This window comes from Pleurodeles waltl, chromosome 6 (assembly GCF_031143425.1).
Source record: "Pleurodeles waltl isolate 20211129_DDA chromosome 6, aPleWal1.hap1.20221129, whole genome shotgun sequence".
Lineage (NCBI taxonomy): Eukaryota > Metazoa > Chordata > Amphibia > Caudata > Salamandridae > Pleurodeles > Pleurodeles waltl.
Window position 1 is genome coordinate 853,898,822 of NC_090445.1, and position 15,517 is coordinate 853,914,338.

Here is a 15,517-nt window from a genome sequence, read left to right on the forward strand (position 1 = left end):
CACTGTGACCTAACAGATCTGATATATTGGTCCTTGGGATTGCCGCATGACTTTTAGGAGGAGGGCAAGGGCTTCTACAGCAGATTTCCTTTAACCTGTTAGAGTAAAAAGTAAGAGTCCTAAAATATGCTCAAGAAAGTGCAGACAGGGCTTATTCATGGTTTCAAGGAAGTTGGTGGAGCAAAAACCTGTACATCTCCAAGTGGACATTTGTAGATAGTTTATCGTCTGCTGGGGATTGCCGATTTAAAAGTGTAAATAAGCCCATTTCATCTCAGGTTTGTGTTAAATGTAAAACCTTCACTGTAAATTTCCCACATCATGAAATAAATGCTCTGATAATATTTATTAAATGTAATTGGTCTGTTTTTACCTAGCTTACAAACTCAAACCTGCACTGTTTCTAAATTCTTTTATCTGTAAGGAAATCTGAGGAGGCCCATGAAGAAATAATTATAAAACTTTATATTTTAATACTACTTTTATCCTAAGCACCTAACATACAATACTTCATAATATATTTAACATATTCCTCATTACATTTCACTGATAACTATTGGCAAACTGAGTGAACCCTTTCCAACAGCCAATTACTCACATCTGCCAGGGCCTTCAATGCTGATGCAAATGCTGCAAAGTTCGTCTTGGTCACATTTTTCTGCATCTGTAAAAGTTACAAGATTTTTTTCAAACACTAAGTAACTAAAGCCACAAAGGAAGTATCGGTGTTAACTCTGCGTATTCTCTTTCAGCAGTCTTGCATCTCGAAATCAATGACAATGAAAAATATTGTGAAAATGTTGTGTAAAATATTGTGGTGCTGCATATTGCAAAATGATTAAATATTTTGGACTCCTATCACAACTATTGTTGCGCCTCCTCCTTCTTGACAGAGCTTGTACTTCCTTCTGATATTAAGTGTTGCAAAATGTAATTTGTCCCGCAAACCCCACCCTGTTTTCTACCTGGGTGACTACAACTTGTTATTTCTGGTGCCTTGAAACTGGAGCAGTGATTGGATTTATTTATTTCATACCTTATTGGTATTTCATTTTGTCAGTTCATTTGCTCACATGGTATCAGCATTACATCAAGGTCCTTCTGCCCACTGAACAAGAAGCTGATGAAGGGATTGATTTTGAGAATTGTACAACACTTCCTACGGATGTGTTGAAGTATACGCACGTTAAATAGACTGATATCGCAAACACTGACTAAGAGTGAAAAGGATACTGGGTCTGGGATCAAGGGGGAATCATGGATTGTGAATTGGAAACATTGAAAAGGAAAGCTTGATTATTTGTTATGATGAGGGTGCTACCTGTATAAATATGACTTTGTCCTGATGATGACTCTTTATTGATTGATTTGTTTTGGGGGGGTCGAAACGTCAACATTAAGGCCCTCATTACAACCCTGGCGGATGGCGGTATTTTGGAGAAAGGTATTGCCAACAGGCTGGCGGTACCTTTCCCCAAATGATGACACTGGCGGTTTGGCTGAAGCCAAACCGCCAATGAACCACTCTGTTTGCCAGGGCGGTAACAGCCGCCGGGCTGGATACTAGAGTTTCCAGCCAGGTGGCTGTCACTGTCTCACCCGCTGGATTATGACCCCGCCTACCGCCATGGTTTTCGTGGCTTTCTGACTGCCACGAAAACTATGGCGGTAGGCACTATCAGTGCCAGGGAATTCCTTCCCTGACACTGATAGGGGTCTCCCCCGCCACCTTCCCCAGAGTCCGACCACCCACGACATACATGCACATTCACGCACCAACATACACACGCATACACACACTCATACCCACATTCACCCATGCACGCATACATACATTCACACACACATCCACACACACATCCACACACACATACAAGCACACACGCATTCACACAACACAACATGCACACACACACACTCACACCCATTCATGCACACAAGCATTCCTCACGCCACACACCCGCATGCACGCACACAGACACATACACCCACACACACAACACCCCTACCCCCTCCCCTGTCGGACCACCCGACTTACCTGTAGTCAGGGGGTCCTCCAGCAGGAGATAGGTTGGGTGCTGCTGCCAGCAGCAGCGTCCGCCAACAGAACAGCGCCAGGCCGTATCATGGGTCATGATACGGTCTGCGGCGGTCTACTGGTGTGATGCTGCTGCTGGCAGCAGTGCCACCTTATGTCGTCCGCCGCCACAACCGCAGCCAGAATTCCGCCATCCTTCTGGGGGAATTCCGGCTACGGTCATAATATGGCAGACGTTAGGTAGCCCCAGCGACGGTGTTTTGGCGGCCGTCACCGCGGCGGTAGGCAGTCATTACCCCCATTGACATAATGAGGGCCTAAATCTTGTGGATTATCTCTGAATAAAACAAGTGACTTCTGGACACCTGGACTGAAGGGGTCCCTTTGAAGTTCACCCCTTCTCTTATATATCTTTAACCATAAATTGTATATATTGTAGATAACACATGGCACTTTATATTTTCACACTAATCACGTTTCACTGCGCTGTTATCTTGGGAGCACCTTAGTATGCTAAATCGTGTCAATAGTTGAATAAAATGATATTTTTATAAGTTCCTTCAACCTTGTGTGTTCATAAGGTTCCTTTGAAAAGAAATTGTTGCCGGGGAATCAAAGGCTACACTACCCCCTTGGGGCCAAAAATGTCTTATTAGATTCATAGATCCGGGACCTAGGATTACCGAGTTTGCCTCATTTTCTTTTTATAGACTTTTATTAATGGCCAAATCTCTAGTAAATTTTAACCTTTATAGGGGCACCAGAAAAGGATGTGCCTTATCCCCATTCCTTTTTCTCCCGGCTATTGAACTTCTACTCTCTGCTATCAGAAACACTATTGAAATTGAAGGGCTTTGTATCAAAGATCTTGCTATTAAAACTTCAGCATATGCTGATGATGTGTTGCTCTATATTAGTAAATCTGAATCTTCCATTCCTCCTCTGTTAAATCTAATTCAACATTACTCTCAGGTTTCAGGCTACACTTGAAACACTAATAAAACAGATTTTTTTCCTCTAAGTGTTTAATGTACCTCAGATATGCTTCCTAAGAAAGATATTATATAGCAAAAAACACAACTTAAATATCTTGGTATTCTATTTTCTCATTCTATTAAACAATTAATTACACTGAATAGTGATGACATTATTTAACATATTAAAGTTACAATTCTTTTGTGGTTCTCTTTACATTTATGTTGGTGGGGGCAAATTGATTCTATAAAAACAGTTGTTGCTCCTAAAGGTCTGGTTATGGACCTCTACTGTTGTAGAAAATGAATTAACCTCCCTCCCAAAGGTAATGCATGCTCCCAGATGGCAGAACTAGGGCTGCTTTCTTAAGAAACTGGCCAGGGAGGAACAGGAAGAGGAGGAGGAAGGCTGATGGGCTGCTCGACGCTGCCTTCCACATCTCTACCCTCTATAGCTTCTATAGAGGGCATTTGATTGCTGACGTTGCTGATATTTTTGTCTTCCTCGAAAGGAAAAGGTCTTTCAGAATCCTTGAAACATCGGAAACAGTCTATAATCCTTGGGATGCGTTTCAGGCCCAAAGATCTTACTGTTCCTTTACTTTGTTTGAACCTCTCCAAAGCTGAGTCAGCTTTAGTGCCAAGCAATTTTGACCAATCAAATAGAAGGTCTAACAAGGTTGTTTGTACATCAGGACAAAAAACAAACTCCCCCTTAACCAAGTGTACCTCCTGGAAGCAACTGAGGTCCCCATTGCTCTTGCCATAGAGTAAGCAGTGTCCAGATCTGACTGAATGATCTGGCATGCAGCAGCTTGACCATTGTTCAGGAGTTCAGCAAAACAGCCTGGGTCATCTTCCGGCAATTTTGGTATTACTGCTTTAGCCGCGTCCATCAGAGCATGTAGGTGATGACCTAACAAACATGTTGCATTGGTTGATTTTAAGGCCGTACTACACGAAGAGAACATCTTCATTGCTGAATGCTCCATTGTTTTTGACTCTCTATTAGCAGGGAAAGTAGGAAATGACCCAGGAGTCAACCTAGAACACAAGGCCTGCAAACCAAACTTTCAGGTGAGGGATGTGAAGACAAAAATAAGGGGTTTCATGGAACTGGCTTGCACTTCCTTGCAATTGGCCGACACAAAGCAGTGGATGTCATGGGCTTCTGCCAATTCTCCAGGATTGGCTCCGCCAATGCATAATTAAAAGGTAACAATGGTTCAGAAGAAGAAGAGGAAGAATGTGATACCTCTGTCAACAAATTTGACTTAAATTCAGTCGAGGGTGAAGGCAGATCGAACATCTCAGATGCCTTATGTATAACGGAGTGATACAACATGACCTCAGGTGGAGGGATACCCTTTGGAGATAACTGTTCCCATTCAGGGGAATTGCCCAGTCTACTTGCTGTGTCCAACCTTCAAAATCAGGGTCAAGCTGAATTATCTCTCCTTCTTCAAGATTGCCTCTTTCCTGTTCCTCTTCTAGAAGTCTAGGAGCCTCTTCTCTGGATTTATGCCTTGACTTCATGATTTGCACTGGTGAAGGCAGTAACAGCACTGGTAAGTTAGATCCTTGGGCTGAAGGAACAGAGGGTGCTAGAGTCGAAAGACGCAACATTGCCATGACTCCAACCAATTCTGGTGCCGACTAAACATGTTTGCCCGGTGAAGTCAACTGCTGCAGCGCTGGATGAGGCCAGGATACCAGAGGCTTAGGAACAAAAGACACAAAGGGACCTTGCTGTTATGGCACCGGGAATCCTCCCAACGAATAGGACAGCAGACCAATGCTATGTGTGACAAAGATGCCACACATAGAATTTAGAAAACTTGAGGGATCAGTCGCTGGAACTGCAGGATAACTCTGTCAGAGGAGTAGGTATCGCAGGAGGCACAGGCTCTGCTTCAGACTCTAGATCAGGATGTCCAGGTGAAGTCGAAGCCAGAGTCGGGATAATATGTGACGTCAAAGTAGGCATCAGAAATGGAGAAGCAGACACCTCACAAATATCTTCTCTCCTTCCCTTGAACAATGGTGTAGAGAGGAGTGATGCCACTTCTTCTTGTGTTTTCTCTTTGATGACTTTGAGGACTGGGGCAATGGTGACTTTGACCGAGGCCCAGACTTCCAGCAACCTCTTTTTTCTTGTTTGGCTTTGACCATGAATAACTTAGTCTCCCGTTCCCTTAATGCCTTTAGGCTCATTTTTTGACACAACGAATAGGTCTCTACACCATGGTCAGAACTCAAAACACCAAAGGCAATCATCACAAGGGTCAGTTATAGACATCTAACCTATGCATTAAAAACAAGCCATAAATCCCGACTTTCTTGGAGGAAACATTCTTTCTTCCAGCAACAAAGTTGCAACTCTGGAGATAAACTATCAAAGGAAATTTAAAGTGGATCTGAGAGCTACCAGAAAACTATTAAGTGTTGAAAGCGTGTAAAAAAGGACCTGATGTCAGCACGCCAATGAAGGTTTCTTATAACTACGATGACATCAGATGGAGTGACATGTGAAGCTGCGGCATTATGACGTTGACGTGGAGAGCTATGGAAAAAAGTTTCAGGCAAAGCAAATGCTGGTGAATTGAGGATATCCACAGATAGTTGTATCCATCAGAAATTTAAAATTTCAGGTAATCTTTCTTATGATATGTCGATCTCACTTTCAACGGAAATGTCTGATCTCAATAACAAACTACTAGACTTTCCTATATCTGCTGCTTTAAAATTAATTACTACTAACTGGAAAAATGCTTCAGCACTATCAATCCATCCATGGTAGTCATGGCTATTTTTTTCTAGACATGGAGCAAATTTAACTCTTTTTGGTGTTATCACTAATTATCATTAATTTTGGAAACCGATTGATAATTGTATAGCATTGTATTTATAAATAGCCTTCATAATCTGTTTTATAACTAGCTCGATTTAAGAGATTCGAAATGGTAACTTCGTAGTGAGGTTTTCTTTTCTATTTATTTATTTATTTATTTATTGTATCCCATAGCAATGGTTATATGTATAGGAACGTCTATCATATTATTAATGGTTTGCAATTTCATTGTGTACCTTATCAGGGCTCTTTTTTTGTATTGTCTCTCAATATCTCACAAACTTCAACAAAATCATCTGAAGTACATGCATAATTCTGCAACAAAAAAAAGAAAAAAAGAAACCTGAGCAGTGAATCAACTGAATTGTAGAGCTCACTTCTTAGGTTATTTTAGCCAGCGTATTGTTGATATTTACGCTGCGCATCATCCGTATCAACCGTCCCTATATAAAGCTCCTGCCAATTTCAAATTGCCTTTTCCCTGTGAAACTACACAGCCAAATAGTTGTGACAGGAGGAGCAGGCAGGGTTGGGAGAAGATGGTGAGAAGACCAATAAGATTTGAATGGGATATTCTAACTCCTCCTACACATCAACACATCACTTAATTAGCTGTGCGTTATTTTCCCATTCCATATTTTCTATCCATCACATGGAAACTAATAACATATTCTCTCTGTATGAAGCAATCCCAAAAACCTCAAAGCCAGGCAATGTCATCCCTAAGCTCAACACACAACCAACTGCTGCCTACTGATGAAGCGAGCATAGCTACCTACCCTAAAGAAAGACACACTCATGCGCACACAGGTGCTACATGTCTTAGTGCTATGTTCCAGTCCTAGAATAATTTCCCTTTCTGCCCACTGGCAAATCCTCTGAATACCTGCATTATTTATTTATCAAAAAAAGCCAGACACTTCAAAAATGGTAATGTCACCAAACATGCTTCAAAGTCACCTCATGCCACAATGACAACTCTCCACATCTCTAGAGATAGTAGTTCTACTGTATATCATAGGACAGACTGAGAAAGTCTGCACTCCAAGAGCCACCCCACTCCCCATGCAATGAAGCCCTAGCAGCATGTATCTGAGTGCTAGCAAGTCCCAATGAACATCTCTTCAACACCACACTTACTACCATCCTTACTAGGACAATGGTCCTCTGGAAACTGTGCCAGCTACCTATGTACATTTCTGGACAGGCTGTGGGTTTTAAGCCTAGAGAATGTGATGATATCCCAATATATCACATCTGAACTCTGATGTCAAGCAGGCACTCAAAGTGCACCTCTTTTTGAAAGAGTAGTTACTGACCTCTCTATCCAGGCTCTGTGGAAACTGATAGTGGTGGTGGCATATTTTAGTTGGGACTTTTTATCCATACTTCTGCCAGGGGACTACCTACCAGTTGGCCCCATGTAAAGTTCTGTTAAGTTCTAAATACATGGGGCCCTTTACCTTCACTGTGTCTGGGCCGTGTATAAAGAGGGGCTGTATTAAATGTGTATATGAGTTACTGTGTACAAATAGATTGGTTGGTTCTATAGTACATTGCACTCTACGTATGTGTGCTGTGCAAGATATTGAAATACATTAATTTATATAAATGGTTACAGGTGGTGAGCACCAACACACTATTTTGGAGGCACGGGGGCTTAATTTTCACATCACATTTTGATTCACAGCAACATAGAGAAAGGCTGAAATGGAGACAGGAGGAAAAGAGACATAGGAAACCTGAACAAAGTGACTTATTTTTTAGCTTCTCACTGGCTCCAGTTTCGGAGGTATCACCTGTTATATTTCAGATCAAAACCCTATGCCAGTGTCCAGTAGACAGCTGGGGCATGTCTCTGTCTAGGTGTCTCTATTTGCAGGTATTTGTCACTAGAAAATCTTGACCACAAGTAGTGGTTTCTGATATACAAGCACCTACCCTTAAATGCATCACCTAAAGGACACTTAAGAGGACAGGCACATTAACCATTTACTGGCCCCAAATGACAGCCCAGTGGCTACTGGATTCTGGACTCTGGTATCTTGATTCTTTCCCACAAGTGTGCACCAATGGCAGGACATTGGGCACTTATGCCCTTGAAGCCCATAAACGATCACTTGCCCCTGTGGGTGGGATTCTGTTTGCTTGGGTGGTCGTGTCTCTTTACCTCAAAAAAGAAGTTTCATTGCTCGCATGTTTGGAAAGAACAGTTATTTGCAAATAACTGCCTTGGACTCAGGTACTCTATAGGATACAAAAGACTGTAAAATTGTATTCTTCTGTCTGGTATTCTTCTGTCTTCTGGTCCAACGACTATCATTGCAGGCCCCACTGCTTCCAGTTGCACTTGGGCCTTTATAAAGATTCCCAAAAAGGTTCAAGAATCTCCTACTACAGCAATTGTGTCATTGACCCATCAGTTCAAATATTTCTCTTATCATCTGGCCACCATTGAGACTACCTGCTTGGCAATGTGCACCCCTTAAACTTGCTACAACTTTTGATAGGATTTCTGAACACCTCTTCAGCAAAACATCTCAAGGTGCCACTGCCAGGACTTGCAGCCCTTTAGAATTCTTGTTAGTCATTCCTTAATCAATGAGGACAGAGTGAAAAGGGGAGTGCTCATCCCTGATTCTCCTCAGGCATGGGGGTCTGGCATCCCTTTATTCTTCAACATAATATGGTCCATTGACTGCACCATGTTCCAAACCTAGGCCTAACATTTTACTTATTTGATGATCTCCAACCAAATCAGCCTGAGTCACTAGCACAAGAAAATTTCACCCACACTCGTATCAGCCTAAATCTTGCGGAAGACATGAAAGGAAGAAGGATGATCAAACTGAATGGTGCTAATACTGAGATCTTTCTAGGTTTGTATCCCATGCATCATTAAAACTGTCTTTTAAATGTAATGAGTCAGGGGGGCGTGGCCGGGCCACGAAAGAAGATGACCGCCTAAGTCCCGAGCTCTGTGCTGTAGCAGTCCCGAGGAGGCGGCGGGGACTCCGCGGAAGCCGAAACAACCATCTTAACCCGCGCCGGAGCTTCTCTATCATCGCCGAGCCTCCGATTGGAGAAGAAACGGCCTGCCGCCGAGACCCTGTCGACTGGCAGCGCGTCTCAGAAGTAATGGCCTGCATGGAGGGCGAAGTTGGGTCACCCCAGCTCCGTGACCGGCCCTCCTGAGACGAGGGGAACCCAGTTTGAGAGACCCCGAGGAACCTCTCGGTGCCCCGGACCTCCGGTCTTGTGGAGAGACCTGCCGCAGAGCACCGGAGGACCTGCGGTGCGCCTCAACGACGGAGGCCCAGCTGAGGGGGAGGAGCCGCATCCTTGAGTTGGGAGTGGAGCGGCCTCCCCACCACTACAGCGGCCGGCGCGGCAGGTACGGCTCCCCGCGCCTCAGCAACAGCGGGGGATACCGTGCCACTCCTCCACCCAGCCCTCCATCTGTTTGACGCGCTCCCCCCCTCCTAAGAGAGAAACAGGGGGGGGGTGACGGGAGGAGGGGGAGAAGGAGAGAACAGGGAAAAGAGAGGAAGGAAAGGGAGAAGAGAAAAGGGAAAGGATTCACTTGACCAAGAGGAGGAAAAAAAAAAAAGGGGCAGCTACTATTTTATGAAGCGCTCCACCATAAGCGGTCAACTTCCATGGCAACAGGGCCTCACGCATCACCACCCCAAATCCAATCCACTGCGATGTCTGACAAGGAACAATCCACAACCATGGAAAGGATACTACATGAGATCACCGCCGTCAGTTGCCGAATAGAGGGAGTGGACGCTTCTATATCCTCACTGACCCTGGAAACCAAATCTATGCGATCAGACATTGCAGGCTTTCAATCTAGAGTGACAGGTTTAGAACATCGCATGGAATCACAAGAAACGCAGATAGCCACCTCCCGAGACAGGGATCAGGACCTCCTCTATCTCAGGAGCAAACTTACAGACCTGGAGGACAGGAGTCGAAGAGACAACATCCGCCTACTTGGGATCCCGGAAAACGAAGAAGGTACAGATATAGAGACCTTTCTGAGCTCCATCCTCCCCAAACTGACTTCCCTAGACTTTGCCCCACCGCTGGAATTCCAACGAGCACACAGAGTAGGCCCGAAACGCTCCGACACATCTTTAAGGCCTAGACCGATTATTGCTTGTCTACTGCGTCACAATCAGACCCGACAAATACTACAAGTAGCGCGCAACCACGGCCCTTTCCGGATAGGCCAATATGACATCCGAATAATGGCTAATTATTCCAAAGAACCAACAAACACAGAAAGGCCTTTCTAGCTCTAAGACCCCGACTTCGTCAACTAGAGATGAAATACGGCCTTTTCAATCCCGCCGGAATGTGGGTCACCAAAAACGGAATATCCAAGGACTTCTATAACCCAGAAGAACTGAGCCTTTTCCTTGACTCTTTTCAACATCAGCCTATGGACTCTGTCAACACAAGCCGTCCACAAGACGTCACAGGGGAAGATAAGTGGGGTGGAATCTTACCCCCAGGCCCGGAGAAAGAAAGCTCGACCCATTATGACACCGACACCTGTCAAAGGGGCAGGGATCCAGAGAGACTAGCCAGATCGCACGACGACAGGGGCCAGGTTCTATATGCTGTGGCAGTCTATACCCAGCTATCGGAAAGAGACAAATCTAGATCACCTCTGAAACCAACGATTGTATCCCCTTGAGACGACGATCCACCACAGTGTACATGTGGGACAATCACGAAACATTGAAGCATGACTGGCGATAACTCCATGGATGGATGAGTACAAATTTGGATTTTGTATATATGTTTATCTAACAACTGCTAATACCATTTTCAACACTAGACGATTATTATGTTTATATCCTCTATTAGACAATATGGGGCTTTACTCTGTAACACTATCACGTGGACTGACCATTGCATGATACAAGGTGTACAGATCAGACCTTACCGATTCCATAGGTTACACATACACCAGGACCCTGCTTTGTAGGGACACAACCAAACATCTAAAGAGAAGATGGCACCCCCCTTACAGTATTACTGTACTACAGAACATCTCACAACACAACATTACACAACAGCAACAAGGCCACACAACTACACCTGACCTTGCATGCAATTCATATCATTGACCTTACCCACCAGACCCTATCATCCCCCATTTCTCCCCCCAGAGGCCAAAATGGAAAATGGAAACAACCTAACTTATACACAATGACACAAATCCTGATGCTTGCCAGAGTGATAGCACGGCATGAACACCTGCCACGGGGGATACCATATAACATATCATAGAGACATACTACTATCCTCTACGGGGATACTACATTACAACGGAAGCACAATAAATAGGATGACATACACACGCACACCTTAAAGCCCCCCCTAAGTGTAATGCAACCCCGTTACACGCACACGACTGCACCTGATCCCACAGATAAGCAGCAGATCAATTACCTGGACATACAACCCACGTCCCCCTCTTTATAACGGCTGACACCCCGTCAGGCGACTAATATACCTCTGCCCTTTATAACGTAATGCAGCAAACTGTAGTATTATAAAATAAATTATCCATAGCTTATACCGAACACACACAACCGTACTCAGATTAGCACCCGCTGTCACACGTTGCCCCTACGCAAAATAGGACCTCGACCGAACAGGATCGTAACATACGATTAATCAGCAAACTAGCAACTCCTTCAGGTACTTTGCAGTATCATGACACAATAATACAATCCAAGGCACATATGGGGTAGCAAGACACCCATGCTATTCACACATAGACCAGAACTCATTAACTTCCATCATCTATCCTGGGATAGGCCCTATGACATGTAATCTAATAGACGACAACACGACCATATGGCAGGGAATTACGTTATGCCATGTTATATTATGTTATACGAATTAACAGGTTGCAGTGATATGTTATATGTTGCAGTGATATTATAGAAGTGTGGAAGTATTTCAATTGTTATGCGCAGATATATCCCAAAATCTTTGCCTGGCCCGGCATTGTGTCGCCTTATACCCTCTCCCTCCTGGCCTCGCCTTCCACCTTTCCTTCCACTTCCTCAGCACTTCCCCCGCCTCTACAAAACACCCCCCCCTTACAAACCCTACAAACCCTGATACCTACTCACTCCCCCTTTACCACTGCGCCACCACAACGCAGAACCCAACACGACGATATACACCAAGTGTGGAGGCCGCTTGCCACCTTCTACTTGGAAGCACGACAACTATCCAAATCATTATATTAGATATCGCTCGCTACCAGATGGATTTCCCCCCACATACCAGCGCAAGCCTCTTCCCCACTACTACTACTACTACGATCATTATCATATTAAACTCGATGTTAAGTCTTCAATAAAATAAGGATATCTTATACATCAAACTCTCTCCACCGCCTACACACCACCCTCCCCCCACTAACATAGCCACTGCCCCTCCTCAGGCCCCCTTCACAACGCACTCGTGGCTCCCCCTCCCACTCCCCCCCCCTGTGGAACTCGGGACCCACATAATCGTCTGTCATAAACCAATATCGGCTGCCCTCTGCCCTACCGCTGCCTCCTCGGCAGAGAGATCGCACCGACAGCACTGGGAGTTCGGATAGGATTCAGACTCGCCGTCTACAGATCGATCCCTAGGGAGCACAGGGTTCATTGCCCCTCCCTATCCCTCCCTCCTTCTCCACTTCCTGATCCTCTCGGTTATTTTACTTCATCCCACCCTACATATCAACGCTAACACCCGCCTCTTTTCTTCTCATATTACATTTCTCCCCTTTCTCACCTAACTTTCCTTGTTTCAACTTTCCTCTCCCTTCTGTTGGGACGTTCAACCCCCACCAGCTGCCCTCATCTCCCCTCCAAATCTCCAAACTACCACATTACAACGAGCACAGCCCCCACCCCACCGGCCGAAGCGTCCCCCCCCCCTTTTTTCACAGCTGCCACCCCCAGGATTGCTGAAATTTTACTCTCCCATTCAGCATGTCAGGGACCGCCCCCTGCACAACGCACCCATTACGAATCCTCTCCTGGAATGTTCATGGCATGATGAACTACATTAAGCGGAAAAATATTTTGTCCTATTTCCAATCTAAAAGAGCAGACATAGCCCTGATCCAAGAGACGCACCTTGACAATACAGAGTCCAGTAAACTTAGACGTGACTGGGTGGGAAGGGTCGCCTTTAGCTGCTTCCCAAGGGACCAGGGAACCAGGGGTGGCACATCTCGCAAATGCGGTGTAGCGATATTAATACGCAAATCTCTCCCGATTACGATTATTAAAACATGGAACGACGCGGAAGGGAGATATATATTCGCTAAATTGGAAATAGGAAATACTTTTCTATGTGTGGGCTCTGTCTATGCACCAACCGGCACAAAGTGCTCCTTCTTTCTACAACTCAATCGCATACTGACTGAAATAGGGACCACTCACTACATTATAGGGGGAGATTGGAATCTTGCTTGAGATGCCATACTGGACAGGACAGGCCCCATTGATGCGGGTAATAATCATGACAGAGCATTACTGACGGATATCACCACGGATGCAGGCCTAGTCGACTGCTGGAGACTAGCACATCCAAAGGACAAGGAATTAACTTTCATATCATCCGTCCATGGCACCCAATCACGCATGGATTATTTTTTTGTATCACACACCATAATCCCCCAAATACAAGACACTAGTATCCTAGACAGCGGACTCTCAGATCATTCCCCGATCCTACTCTCGATCCAAGTGGGCCTAGCCTCTCCTGGTCGTAAACCATGGCGCTTCGCCATACACAGATACCGCTCTCCCCAAGGGAAAGAGCAACTTAAGGCCCATATATCTACTTATATGGCCGAAAACACGGGCACTGTGACTTCCAAGCGGGTCCTGTGGGCAGCGGCAAAAGCTACTTTAAGAGGGAATATGATGCGGGATGCAGCACTAGCTAATAGAGACAGAGAGGCTCGCCAACGTACCTTAGAAAACACGATTCAGCGCCTCACCAAACAATATACTGCCCAGCCACCCCCTGCGTTACGCCGCTCCCTCGAACAAGCCCGAATGGCACACAATAATCTTTATACAACACAGGCAGAATATCCATTGCAAAGATTACGTGGCCTTCACTACGAGCAGGGAGAGAAGGCTGGACGCCTCTTAGCGGCACAGCGCCAGCAGAGAGAAGCTGCCTCAGCTATCTCGGCCATAACGTCCTCTTCAGGAGCAGTATTGACCAGCCCGCAAGACATTGTGAACGAATTTGCTGCATACTACCAGCATCTTTACACTTCTGAAACAATGACTGACCACGCACGGACTGAGGTATTTCTCGCTGCGGCCAAATTACCCTGTCTATCAGAAGCTGGCCAAGCTCTCCTTGAGGGCGATATAAGCAGGGAAGAAATAACGCAAGTTATTACAAAGCTTCCATATCATAAATTCCCGGGAGAGGACGGATTTCCTGCGGAATTTTATAGATGGGCAGGGGAAGAGGCAATCACGGCATTACATGAGGCACTTACGGAGGCATGCCAGGAGGGCTCTCTGGGCGGCCTGTCCAACAGGTCCACGATTGTCATCCTGCCTAAGCCAGGAAGGGATCCTCTACTTTGTGGCAGCTATTGCCCATCTCCCTCTTGAACGGAGATGTCAAACTACTAGCCAGTGTCCTTGCAACACACCTACGTAAAGTGATACCGTCCTTAATCCATAACACCCAGGTGGGATTTGTACCAGGTTGCACCTCTAGAAACCATATGCGTACACTATGTCATACCCTACTTGAATCGTTACACCTACCAGAGGAAGCCCTGGCCCTATCTCTCGACGCGGAGAAAGCATTCAATCGTATTGAATGGCCCTACCTATTTACCACCATGAAACACTTTGGCCTCGGAGACCAATTTATCTCCAAAGTACGACTACTGTACGACCACCCCACGGCACAAGTTAACTGCAGGGGCTTCCTGTCGGACCCATTCGCCATCAGAAGAGGCACCCGACAGGGCTGCCCCCTTTCACTGCTCTTATTTCTGCTAGCAATGGAACCGCTGGCGGCAACTATATGGAACTGCCAACAGATAAAAGTTATCCTCTACTAGGGGGCTCCTCCAAAATGTATCTATATGCAGACGATATCCTGTTAACCTTATCCGACCTAGAAAGATCCTTGCCATCACTGCTCTCTCTCATAGAGGGCTTTGCACCCCTATCCAGATACAGGGTAAACTGGGACAAGAGTGAATTGTTACCCCTATCTCGCGTAACAACGAGAGCCGCAATCCACGGCCTCCCATTCAAATGGACTTCGACCCACCTTAAATATCTAGGAACATATATCAATCGCGGCCTAGAACACATGGTCAGGGACAACCTCAACCCTCTTATATCCCGGATGAAACAGGACTTCCCCAAGTGGTCACTACTTGGCTTATCCATGTGGGGCAGGACACAGGCGGTCAGGATGGTTACCCTTCCACGCTTCACATATGTTTTAGGCATGCTCCCTTTACAGATACCCCTCTCCCTTCTCCGAATGATCGATACCTCAATAAGGTCCTTTGTCTGGGGCCCTACACGTCCAAGACTAAAATCGGTGACAATGTTAGCACGAAGACCC

The 15,517-nt window shown here is 45.5% G+C and overlaps 1 protein-coding gene across 5 annotated transcripts in view; it reads right to left on the reverse strand.

Annotated features, from left to right (window-relative positions):
* The window catches only part of LOC138300336 (prominin-1-A-like), a 475,106-nt gene that overhangs the window by 57,700 nt on the left and 401,889 nt on the right, over window positions 1–15,517 (reverse strand). For all 5 annotated transcript variants that reach the window (XM_069239581.1, XM_069239582.1, XM_069239583.1 and 2 more), the window contains one exon: window positions 599–664. In XM_069239581.1, the coding sequence (XP_069095682.1) occupies window positions 599–664 (66 nt within the window). The remainder of the gene's footprint in view (window positions 1–598; window positions 665–15,517) is intronic.